Raw genomic sequence first — 13100 nt, 5'->3', positions numbered from 1 at the left:
GTCATGAAAACAGGCTCATGTCAATACATTCATTTAATTCAAAGAATTTTTATTCCACCTGTTGAATGAAAAAGCCCCCAGACAGAGATGTACATACAATCAATACATCAGTAAGTTCATGCCCACAGGCTTACAATTTAAAAGAAATGTTCTAGGGATACTGTTCTTAAATTTTACAGTTGAGTTAACTAAAACTTCCTTTGACATTTCCATCCTGCCTGAATTTTTAAATTGGCTCCTGGCTTGTAGACTGATGGATACCAGTAACAGGGTCTTGCTTGTTGTGGCCCCCCCACATGGAACTCCTTCTCCGGAAATATATACTGTCCCTGTTGTCAACCTTTAAGTCAGTTATTCATGATGTTTTTATTTCCATCAACTTTAATTATTACATTTTGATTGTTGCTGCTCATTGGGAAAAGGATGCATTTAGGTTTTTAATCTGTAATTTTATAAAGTTGTGTATGTCATTTTGATTCTGTTGAACAGCAGCTTCTAAGGCAAAAGTACCATGCCATAAAAAACAGAATAATATTCTTTATGAACAACTTGTAATAAATCTATTGATTGCCAGTCCATAGCTCATCCTTGTACCCATTTATTCATGCTTACAGTGGAGAAGCTTTATATCTCAATGATAATTATTCAATTATTTCACAATAGTAATAACTTTAAGTGTCATCTCCATCTCAGAATTAGGCTGATGCAACAAAGAAAGCTTCCAGGAAATCCAGGATTGAATCTTTATTTGTGAAAGGGTTTTCTAACCCCTCAATAATGAGGCAGATCTGTCAGCTGACCATATGCTCAGAGGTATGATGTTCCTTAATTCTAATAGTACAGAAGGTCCCAAAGCCATCATTTGCATCTCATTCTTGGATCTCGAGGTTCTGTTCTGTTCTGTTTTGTTTTTTAAAAAACCAAACTAAATTAAGCAAACCCAAAGTCTGCTCACTACTGAAATAAATAGTTATTTTGTGCCTTCAAGTAGTTTCTGATTTATAATGACCCTCAGATGCATCTATCCTCAGGTTTTCTTGGCAGGATTTATTGAAAGAATGGTTGCTATTGCCCTCACTAGCATCACTAGGGTTGGTGTCACTCAATTTGGTAACTCATGGTGTCACCCCTATGGACCTCCCCCCCCCCCCCCCGCACTCACTTACTCTGAACACAGGGCAGCTGCTGTTTTCGATAGCCAACCTGCAGTCTTTCAATTCAATTGTGTTACCACACTGACAGCCAAAGTGCTGGGTGGGAGTGGCATTGTGCTGGTCTTTTTTCTTTTTCTGCCCACAAAAGTGACAACTGGAATTTGAGGAAGGAACAGATGGCCTCTGGGCATGTGCCCTATCATTTGGCACTTTTCTGCTCAATTGGTCAGGGATGTTTTTATCCTGGTTTGATACTGGTTGCAAATGAAGGGAGTTATTAAACCCTGAAAATTTCATTTTTATAGACAGTCATTTCTGTGTCACCCTCTCTGATGGTGTCACCTGGTGTACTGCACCTCCTGCACCCCCTAGTGATGCCACTAATTGCCCTTCTCCTAAGCTAAGAGAGAGTGACTTGCCCAAGGTTACCCAGTTAGTTTCCAAGGCTGTGCACCTCACTGGTTATTAGTAAATAAGGTCAGTAAATAAACAGTAGTGGACAAGAAACACCAACCATTTAACTAAAGCTAAGGCAATTTCATGTACTTGCCAGATTTTGCAAGTCTATTCATACGGTGTTTACAGCCCTACAATACAGTACCCTATTAGTAGTTTCATACAAGTATATACCATAACAAGAATAAATCCTGATTTATTTGTCCAGCATGCATTTTGTAAAGATTAGCAAGAAATTAGCCCAGTGTCCAACCGTATCCACTCCATTCTGCCTTTAGCAAATGTTTCGTTGAAATCAATGGCAGCTGTGAGTAAAGAGTACAGAATTTGCCGCTTGGTTATTACACTCTGGATATGTTGCTCAAGGGGAGGCTTCCTTTCAGATTAATGCTTTAATGTGGTTTTCTGGACATGGGGTGGGGGGACATCCAGGGAGTAGAAATTAATCAGCAAGTAATGCAATCTCTTTGAAACAGTGTGCATGATCAACAAATTGAGTTCTCAAATGTCAACAAGTACATTTAAATGTAATATTTGCCAATCCAATAGGGGAAAGGGAAGAAAAATAAAAACAAAACAAAAAACAAAGAAGGACATGGAAGGATCAGTTACAAGGCTCCCCTTTATGTTATCCGATTTGCTATAATATTCATGCAAGCTTTATTGGAAAAGACCATAAATTTGAAAAATAGCAAGATTAAGCAGGGACGCAATACTAAAGCAAGGAGCGGGAAGCTTTTTCCTGTTTTATTTTGCCGGGCCAGCACTTTAGAGAGAGGCCATTTATAAGAAAGAGAACAGTAGTTATGTTAACATGGTAATTAATCAAGTTGGAAGGAAAGAGGAAACAAGTTGTGAATTGACTTCTGCGGTAATAAAAAGAAATACTGAATGATACTCTGTAAATTGGCAAGGGGCTGGTAAACAGTCCCTCACTGTGTCTTCAGAATTTTGTATGTGCTAAATCAGCTCTCACTTCGAAGCCCCAGTCCAGCAAGAGTCTTGTGTGCAAAAGTCTGCTTTAACCTATGGATTCCCTTGTTGGTTCATGAACAGATCCCCCCCAATGTACATTGCTTAGAGGCATTCAAGTATGTATTTGGATGCATATCCCAAATACATATCCATATCAACAATACAGCAAGAGAATGACAATGGAAATTTACCAGTTTCTTGGAGTATGTGTACATGTGTGTGTTTATAACTGGGAAAGTTACTTTCAAGACTACTTCAAGACTACATAGTGACCATAGTTCCAAAGCAGCTATGCTCACTAAGCAATCAGCCCCAAAGCAATTAGCACTAAAATTACAATGCTAAAAATTACAGTGCTAAAGCAAGTTTTTCTTTCTGTTGTCTCAAAAGTATCTAAATAATTACAATGGGGCCTTCGTATCAGCTGCGCATTAGTTCCAGGACCCCCCAGGATAACAGAATCAGTGGATGTCAAGTCCCATTATATAGAATGGCATAGTGTTAAGACAGTGTTCCTTATATAAAATGGCAAAATCAAGGCTTGCTTTTTGAAATTTATTTATTTTTAAAAATATTTTCAAACCGTGGATGCTTGAATCCATGGATAAAAAAAAATCTGTGCATATTGAGGGCTGACTGTACTTCTGCTTATTCTTAATATCTAGATGCTACAAACTGCTGGCTTGGATGCAAAACACACACTCTTCCTATTCACCTCAACTTTGCATCAGCATTCACAATGTAGCATGAAGCAGTGGATAAACCATATGATACTTCTCTCCCACCATTGAGGCCTCATCCCAACATCTGTAAAAGAAACACAGCCTACAGTTGTACTGCAAAACAAATGACTTTATCCCTTGCTAAGTTACATGCTTCACATATTATACATTTGGAAAATACATTAATAATAAGCAACTAGTTTTCTGTAACTAGTTACTCCCAGGTTCTGTATCAGATAGACTGGGAATAACTAAGGCAGTGATGGAGAACCTTTTACAGACCGAGTGCCCAAACTGCAACCCGGACCCCACTTATTTATTGCAAAGTGCCACATCCCTCTAGCTTTCTAGTAATAAACTCTGGCAAACTCTGTGCTAGGGCGATAGCATGTGTGCCCACAGAGAGGGCTCTGAGTGCCACCTCTGGCACGCGTGCCATAGGTTCGCCATCACTGAACTAAGGCATACATCCTGCGTAAATCAGGCTAAGGTTGCAACAAGAACAGTGGCACTTACTGCTTTATCACACTAGGGGACAGACAGGATTTAAACGAGCGTTAAACAGGAAATGTTGTGTGATAAACATCAGGCATTTCCTGTTTAACTCTCGCTTAACTCTTGTTTAAATCCTGTTTGCCCTCTAGTGTGATAAAGCAGTTAGTTTCTTCTTCATAGTCTCTGTGACTTACACAAATGAGATGTAATGTGCCTGTGCAGTACTGATTTGGAACTTTCAAAGCAATCAGTTAGTGTTTTTGTTGGTAGCACTGCCCCTCCACGCCTCCCCATATAAACCCCCTCCAGTCTCCACATCCCAGTTTTTCATTCACCACAGCAGTAGCATTGTTAAGAGCTACTCAGAGTGATTTGCTCTTTTACTTTTGGTGTTGACTTGGCGTCTCCAACAGATTTGTCTTTGGATTTTCCTCAGATTTTTCTGTGTGTGTGTGTGTGTGTGTGCGTGCGGGGGGGGGGGTGTCGGTGAGCCTGTATCAGTTACTTGTCCTAGCCTGGACACCGGAGAGAGCTCTTTCCACTGGGGATCTGTGAGATCACCTCCTGCCTCAGTTCAGTGAGAATATAAGATATGGGACATATAGGAATGGTAGTTGTTCTTGTTGTTTTAATTAAGTCACACTTACACTTTCTGAAATGCTTATAATAGTTTTGTAGAGAGATGTTGGGATGTCTGAGATATTCATAATACAATGGGCTCTCGGCATTGACTAAGGTTTGGTTCCAGGACACACACCTCCCTCATGCTGTGGATACCAAAATCCATGGATGTTTGAAATCCCATTATATACAATGGCATAGTAAAATGGTATCTCTTATATACAGTCAGTCCTTCTTATACACGGATTTTTTATACATGGATTCAAGCATACACGGTTTGAAAATGTTCAAAAAAAATATAAATTTCAATTATCAAACCTTGATTTTCCATTTTTTATAAGGGACACCATTTTGCTATGTCATTATATTCAATGGGAATTGAGCATACATGGATTTTGTTATACACGGGGGATCTTGGAACCAAACCCCAGCGTATAACAAGGCTCCACTGTAAAATGGTAAAATCAAGGTTTGCTTTTGGGATTTTTTTTATTTCAACCATGGAGGATTAAATCAGTGGACACTGGTTCTGCATTTAATCCGTGGATATGGAGCATTGACTGTAGTTTACCATAGAGATATAGAGGCCTTTCACACTGCGTAACTGTAGTACTGTGATCCCACTAACTGCTGTAGCTGCTTCATATGGAATCCTGGGATTGGTATGATTGGTGAGAAGGGTTCTCTGGTTGAGAATTCTAAATACCCTCCCTAAACTGCAAATCCCAGGATTCCATAAGATGGAACCATGGTACCTAAACAATAAGCATAATATTATAATTGTGTAGCATAAAAGGGTGCTGTAATTGTGTAGCAAAGATTTCTTCACAGACCGTGGTTTCAGAATTGTTTGGATACTACCACATAATCTATGATGCAAACATTTGGTATCCTTACATTACAAAATCCTCTTCTTAGAAGAAAATCTGAAAACCGAAGATTTATCCATTGTGCTCAGATTCAGTAAATTGCTCCTGATTATAATTTCACACATGCTAATTCCAAAGACACCTTATTCCAAGGCTCCTATATTTCCAGGAAGTAAAAAATCAGAAACTGCCATTCACATAGTGAACAAGTGGTATATGACTCAAATATTTGCAGACAACCAGAAAATATAGATTCAAAATATGAAGTATATTCAATTAGTTTCACACATATTCACTGTAATGTGTGAGCACTCCTGTATTTTAAATGTAAACCCACACATATATATGGGACACAGCTGTGCTGTGTTCAGTGGAAATCACTCCTTAGGAAGTCTGTTACATTAATACTGATGGCTCAATAGGACAGGAGTAGAGAATTTCAGGGCCCAAATATCTTAAAGGCACCAGATCATATATGATTTTGGAAGCTGAGCAGAGTCAGGTCTGGTTAGTACTTGGATGGGAGATTGCCAATGAGAATACCCTGTACTGTAGGCTATATTTCAGAGGGAGGAAGCAGCAAAAACACACCTGAGTAGTACTTGCTGTATAAAACCCTGTGAAATTGTATAAGTTGACTGGCAACATAAAGGTACATACCCAAAGAGAACCTCAGACCTGGTGCTGAATCTGGCTCTCCTGGAGTTCTCCAGATGGCCAAACAATTCCTTCTCCAAAATGCAATAGTTTAGTGATTTTTAAAACATTTTTGCAGTCCCCCCCCCCATTCTGAAGACTTAGAATGCCTCCCTTTAAGCCTTAGGGCTTGTTTGCAAGGACCAAATAAAATGGTCTCAGCTTGTCTTCACTGCAAGCTGTCCAGACCACATACAAGACAATTTAGACTGAATTTGGACTTTCCAGTGCCCAGAGCTTTAATATGGGGTGGGTGGGGATTTACTCTTGATTTTAGCAGAAAATCTGGATATTCGTGTGTGTGTGTTCCGCTCTCCATAGCAATGTCATTATGGATCCTGAAGGTTTTTTTTTTTTTTGGGGGGGGGGGGGACTGGACAGGTCAGGTAAGCCTGGTATATGCCACCATGTTTTTCTACTGTGGTGTCTAGCCGTGAGATCAACAGTGAGAGGTTAGGGTGTGCCAACCCTCCTTCTTTTTTACCCCCCACCCAAGTGTCATGTTCATTTATACTGTTTTTACTCTCCCTGCTTCGATCCTCCCTGAATCTGATCATTTTTGTATCATCTTTGTTCTTATTCTTTCCCCTAGTCATCTTCCTAATCATTCACTCACTTGTTCACTAGGAAATCTGCAATATATGTATGGGGGGCATTGGAGGAGGGAGAGCATTAAATATCCACATGAATGAGTGAAGAAATGATTGGAAGGAAGAGTAAGCACAAAGATGACACTATGCGGATTGGATGGAAGGATAGGAGGAGGGGAAGAGTAATAACAGTACAAACGAATACAACACTTGGGTGGAGGAAAGATGGAGGAGTATCCCAATCTACCCACTCACCACTGATCTCGCAGCTGATTATTTTCAAAGATAAAAGATAAATAAATACTTTTTTTTTCCTTTCTCCATCGTATATGTATGTGTATGTGTGTTTACATTTAAAATGCCCTCCCACACTAACATGGGCAGCGAAGGGGAAAAGAAATTTAGATGTGGAAGCATCCAATCAGAATGTATCTGAAAGACTCACAGGCAGACAATAAGGGCCATTGGCTGATAAATTGATGTATGCTGGGAAGAAGGGGGGAAAGCAAGTTCACCTGGAGACTTTAATGTGTGTGGTTTTAATGAGGTCACTGCATTAAAAATACAAGGTGGGGACAATTCTTTTTATCAGTATAAGCATGCCCTTGTTTATTGATAGTAAGAGCTAAACTATTTATTTTAAAATTGATGCTAAACAATATATTTAATTTTCCTTTCTGAAATATGACAAGGGAAAGTTTGTAATTTTGGTTCCATCTTTATTCTCATTGCCCCACCCAACAACACAAAGACTTCACAGGAATGAAATTCAGACTTTAATCTGAAAGAGATTGCCCACTTTTGCTATAGGGCATGATCTAGCCAAAAAATAGGCACTTTGAAATACCATTAATTTTTAGAAAAAGAGAGATATGCACATATGGGACATTGTAATTAAAATAAATATGGTTTCTAAGTGCTTAGGTTTGGCTGGGTTGTACTAGTGTTGTTACAGATTGTTGTGCTATCAATATTAAATTCACTGAGATCCAAATAAAAGTTTTGTACCAATCCTAAATCGCCTAACTCCTTCAACAAATTAACAGCCTTATCTGTGAATCCTCAAAAGGGCTTACTTGGCTTAGGAATAACAGGTGTAAGTGGAAAGATGCATAGATTTTCATAAACATTGAGTCTGAACATCTGCTTCAGTGAAAAATTCATCTCATTTATGAAGTAAATAGGATATAAATCATCCGATAACTGTCAAGAAGGTCCTCAAAGTATTCTTTAGCCATGTTCCAAGCTGAAGTTAATGGGACTTGCATCTGCAAATTGCTCTAAAAATTAAGGGGTGTGACTGTTCTGATCATTAAATACTTTCATGTTTTGTCCTGTTCCAGTTGTTTTTATTTATAAATTTTCATATCACAAAAAGGCTATTTAAAGGGATTGCAGTATTTGCAGCTGTAATTATTGTAAGTTGTGTACTTCCAGTTGTTGTAAGGAGATAGCTGAGCAAGGTGCCATATAGTTCACACATATTTTAACCTGTGTTGTTATAACTTATTGTTTTACTTTTAATATATGTATTAATGTTTAACTTTTTTGTAGAATGTATACCTATGACAGGTTTCTATTTCTTTTTGTTATTTTAACTTAATTGTATGTACAGCGCTGTGTAAACTTACAGTGCTTTATAAATAAATCTTAATAATAATAATAATAATAATAATAATATAATAATACTGTGGTGTTTCACTATAACAACATGGATAAATATTTAATCCATACTTTAAAGAGGAAAAACTGATAGTCCATACATGTGTGTTGCAGCTTTTCCTGACACCTAGGACCTTATCACATGCAGGGTGAAATGTCATGCAAACATCATCCAAATGTTGCAGAAACGTTGTGGAAGCGCCAGGGATGTGATCATCCACGGCGCTTCTAAAATATAATTGAGGCTTCCCACTATGTTCCTGTCATATGACCAAATAATCTTCTTAATGGGTTCAGGTCATTTAGCAGTTGTTAAACAGTAGAAGAACTTGGATGCTTCCTCAATGGGATGGTATACCTTTGTCTGGTGTGTGGCTTTATGGGGGCAGGGGAGACTCCTGAAATTAGTCTTTGCAGTAATTGTGTCCATACTTGTTAACCTCATAACATTGTATATGTTTTATCTGATAACAAGGGAATGACAGTCTTTATGTTCCTAGCCTGTTTCAGTTTCATGTTCTGTTTCATATTTATTCTGGATTATTTTTTAAAAAAAACCTTTTGGATATTGTGCTTGTGAAAATATATGGCATTATTTTTACTGATCCATCTTTCTTAATGTTTATTAATAAACTTGCTGCACAGGGTTGCTCTGCCCCAGCATTCTTAATGCCCCAGCTCTGCCACACTTGGTTTACAATGTTTACTTGTGGTGAGGATTCTAAATCAAATATATGAAGAATCCCTCCCTCCAGTAACCTTCCCACTGAAAACACAGGGATAAGGCAGGGTCTAGCCCTCCTCCTTCCTCCACTGATTCAGGCAAAAGCATCTGAACTGGATTGTTCTTTTTGAAATGTGACATGCTTTCAGAATTCCCTCAGTATAGAGTTTGGAAAAGTCACTTTGAGGGCATGATGACACAGAAAATCTCCCAGCCAGTAAGGCCACTGAAAGACTGCAGATGTTACAGTGTAAAAAAAAAAGTTTAGCTTGGAGAATAGAGAAGTAAGAGGTGATATGATAGCTCTATTTAAATATCTGAAAGGATGTCATATTGAGAAGGGAGCAAGTTTTTCTGTAGCTCCAGAGAATAATACCCGGAGCAGTGGATTCAAACTACAGGAAAAGAGATTCCACCTCAACATTAGGGATTGACAGTGGAGACTATTGCACCACCGGTTCCTGCTGGGATAGACGCAGGTTGTAATCGTAACACATGAATCTTATCAGATAGCCCAGTGGCTGAGTATTAGGCAGCCTGTATCCAATCTGGACATCTCCCACAGGTTTTCAAGAATGGGATTTTCCCTTTTTTGAAAAGCTGTGTGAGAAGCCCAAATTAGATATGGGCTGCCTACTCTCCGGCCACAGGCTGTTCAATAAGATCCTTCTGTTACGCTTACAACCCACCTCTCTCCCGGCTGGAAATTGGCAGTGTGATAATTTCCACAAAGAACTGTTCAATGGTGGGATACACTGCCTCAGAGTGTAGTGGAGCCTCCTTCTTTGGAGGTTTTTAAATAGAGGCTGGATGGACATTTGTCGGGAGTACTTTGATTGGGTGTTCCTTCGTGGCAGGGGGTTGGACTTAATGTTCCTTGAGGTCTCTACCAACTCTATAATTCTATGAGTTTACCAAGTGCTTGAGAAAGATATAAGCAAAAGAATAAAGGAAAACAAAGCAAAAACTGGGTTTGGACCTGGGTTTTCCCCCCCAGCTTTCATGCAACATAAGACACTTTTTATGCAACACAAGACTGGTATCAACTAACAGCTTGGCTTTGTCTTCTCAAAGGCTTTAGTGTCACTTTTGCTAAGGAGAATCTGTGAAGGTGGCAAAGAGCCAAGATCACTTGAAGCTTCACCTCTCTAACTCATCCTTAATCACAATCCACAGAAGTGGGCCTTAGGTCTCTAGTAGTTTTAGTAGGTATCAAGATTTATTTATTTTTTAAAAAATGTGACAGGTCAAAACGTATCCTATCTCTTTCTGATAGGTGCTTGTTGAAGGAAGTCTGGTTTCAGGCTTTCTGCATAACATTTGCTTTCCAGAAACAAATAGGCATGTAATTACTCTGTAATCACATAGTAATTAGTGTCTACTATGCCTATATTGCATAATTATATGCCCTGCAAATTACATGGAAATTATACTTGAATTTGGTATACATTTCTGCATAGTGTTTTGTAGACAAAATAAACTAGGGGTTTAATATATAATTATAACTTTCACAATATTGAAGTCCTGTAGATTGTCGCATCCAAGTGCAGCTTTTTTGTTGTCATTTGGAAACTGCTACATTTCTCAAAAGTTCCATAGTGGAAGTACAGCTGACAAAAGTCAGTAATGCCTAAAGTACATTCATATTGGCCAGAACTTGGAAAAAGTGGATTGTACAAATGCAATCATATATGAAACTCTGCTTTCCATTGGTGCAGCTTAAATTATTGCATGTAAATACATATATCACTTTTGTATCCTGCTGCATAGATATTGTGTACCTTTGGCCTATCTGTGAACATATCCTTTGTGACATAGTCATCCACAGCTGTGAAGCTGCAAGATACTCACACAAACTGCTACCTATTTATGTTGTTATAGTCAGCTCTGGTGCTAAGAGTTTACTCAGTGATAAATACGTTTTGATAATATGAATGTGAACTTAGCAATAATAATTCTGTTTCTGTTTCTTTTCTTTTTCTTACAGCAGAGCCTGCCATTTCCAAAGGGAACAATTGTTTGGATGCAGCAAAAGCCTGTAACCTAAATGATACTTGCAAGAAATTCCGGTCAGCTTACATAACTCCCTGTACCACCAGTGTGTCTATTGATATCTGTAATAAGCGGAAGTGTCATAAGGCCCTGAGGCAATTTTTCGACAAAGTTCCCCCAAAGCACAGTTATGGGATGCTCTTCTGCTCCTGCCGAGATGTTGCATGCACAGAGAGGAGGCGGCAGACTATAGTTCCTGCGTGTTCATATGAGGACAAGGAGAAGCCAAACTGCCTGAATTTACAAGATACTTGCAAGACGAATTACATCTGCAGGTAAGATAGCGCATGGCAGTGGGGTGATTAATGAGGTAGTGGAAGGAATCTTTGGAGCTGCTGAATGTGCCAGGGCTGGGAAGTAGCAGGAAACAGGACAGGCAGGGAAGAAAACCTGACATCTTAAACAGAATAATAAAAACATCTAGTTAAGCCTGTATATCATTACAGTCTCTATCTGTGTATATGGTAAACAAGAAATGTTTCCAGACAGGTTTCCTGAGGTAATTTTTTTTTTTTGCTAGATAAATATGAATCACACAATTATGTATCTCAAAAGCTGACAAGATGAATGAATAATTTGCCCTGTTGGTAGATAGTACAATTGCTAATAGTTTTCTGAACCATTGGCTTGTATGGTTTGGATGCCAATTTGCTCCTGTCACATGTGCCGAGGATAGTATTTAGCTGACTGAAAAAGAAAAGAAAGATATGGTTTAAATGACTTGTTAAGCATTAGCTGGGTATAGTTTAAGTATCTTGGCAGTATTGCCTTTGAAAGAGATTCGGTACGTCATGGTGGGCAGAGTGCAGCCTGCTGGGCACACAAAGCCCCACACCAATTCCATAACCCCTTCCAAAACATTTAAAAAGTGACTTTAGGACAATGTTTGACTGAAAACTCTGCAGAGGATTTCCCTAATCATGCAAAATATCCCTTCACAAACCCAGAACCCCCCTTCCTCCAAAACATCTGCTGTCCCTACCAAAACGGCAACAGGCAGTGACAGAACATCACTTCTAGCTCCCATTTTGAAAGATACTACAGCAGAAAACAGATGAACAGTGGGCCCTACATGACTGCTGGGGTTTGGTTCTAGGAACTCCTGGGGATACTAAAATCTGTGAATTCTGAAGCCCCATTATATACAGTAGCATAGTATATAATATTTTCAAGAGTTGGATGGTTGACTCCAAGGTTGTAGAATCTGTGGATACAGAGGGCCAACTATATTTGGATTTGTGAGGTCTGTTTGTGCAGCCCATGGAGAGGTTTTGGAAGGAAATTGGTCCATGCCTCCCACATATTTGCTCACTTGTAATGTGTATAAACATATGAAAAATCTTTGACCTTTAGGGTTCCTTTGCCAGAATTATCTTTTATCACTCAGTTTACCTTTTATATACACAGGATACACCGGCACTTACCCCTCCATAGTGTCCAAGATCCTGTGCCAATTACCCTGATGTGTGAATAGTCCTTAAAAATCTCAATGATCTGTACCTCAACTGTAGTAAGAATCCACAAGGCCAATGGTTAATCTGTAATATTTTGACACAAATGTAGGCCAATATATTGAGAAGCAGACCTGAATCCACACACCCTGGTCCCTGTTTCTCTCTGCCTGTTGCAGTCTCTGGCTACGTTATGCAAAGTGGATATAGTTACCACATAAGTAGGGAGTTCAACATGTGATGGATGCTTGAGAAATGTATGAATTCTGACAAGAAGTGACTATATGAGTACATAATGTCATTATCTTTTGAATGGTGCACATCTCTTTGTGCTGCAGTTCTTCTTTGTGGTCTCTGTGACTCAAACAAATGGGTTATCCTTCACTTACACAGTGACTCTTTTGGAGCATTATAAAGCATTCTGAAGAGTTTGGGCGGTAGATCTGCCCACCTCTGGCAGCCCTATATAAGGGGTTCCCATGAAAAATGCCAGTTCCTTTTCATCTCCCACTGCATCTGCCTCACAGTGTTAGCAACATTTGGCTTGGAGAGGCAAAGCAGACCTATGATGTCGATCCTCAGCTTTGAAGAAGTCGATGTTGAGTATGGAGAAGGCGGCCTCTGTCCTGATCA

At 39.1% G+C, this 13100-nt stretch overlaps 1 protein-coding gene across 5 annotated transcripts in view; it reads left to right on the top strand.

Moving 5' to 3' along the window:
• The window catches only part of GFRA1 (GDNF family receptor alpha 1), a 278423-nt gene that overhangs the window by 164533 nt on the left and 100790 nt on the right, over positions 1-13100 (top strand). For 4 of the 5 annotated variants that reach the window (XM_089509992.1, XM_089509994.1, XM_089509989.1 and 1 more), the window contains exon 5: positions 10952-11291. In XM_089509992.1, the coding sequence (XP_089366118.1) occupies positions 10952-11291 (340 nt within the window). The remainder of the gene's footprint in view (positions 1-10951; positions 11292-13100) is intronic. The other variant, XM_089509991.1, reaches the window with a different exon arrangement.

Source organism: Sceloporus occidentalis, unplaced genomic scaffold (genome assembly GCF_023333645.1).
Source record: "Sceloporus occidentalis isolate IW3139 unplaced genomic scaffold, rSceOcc1.0.p SCAF_2, whole genome shotgun sequence".
NCBI lineage: Eukaryota > Metazoa > Chordata > Lepidosauria > Squamata > Phrynosomatidae > Sceloporus > Sceloporus occidentalis.
Note: the sequence above shows the minus strand (reverse complement) of the source record. Positions and strands in the feature narration are given on the sequence as shown.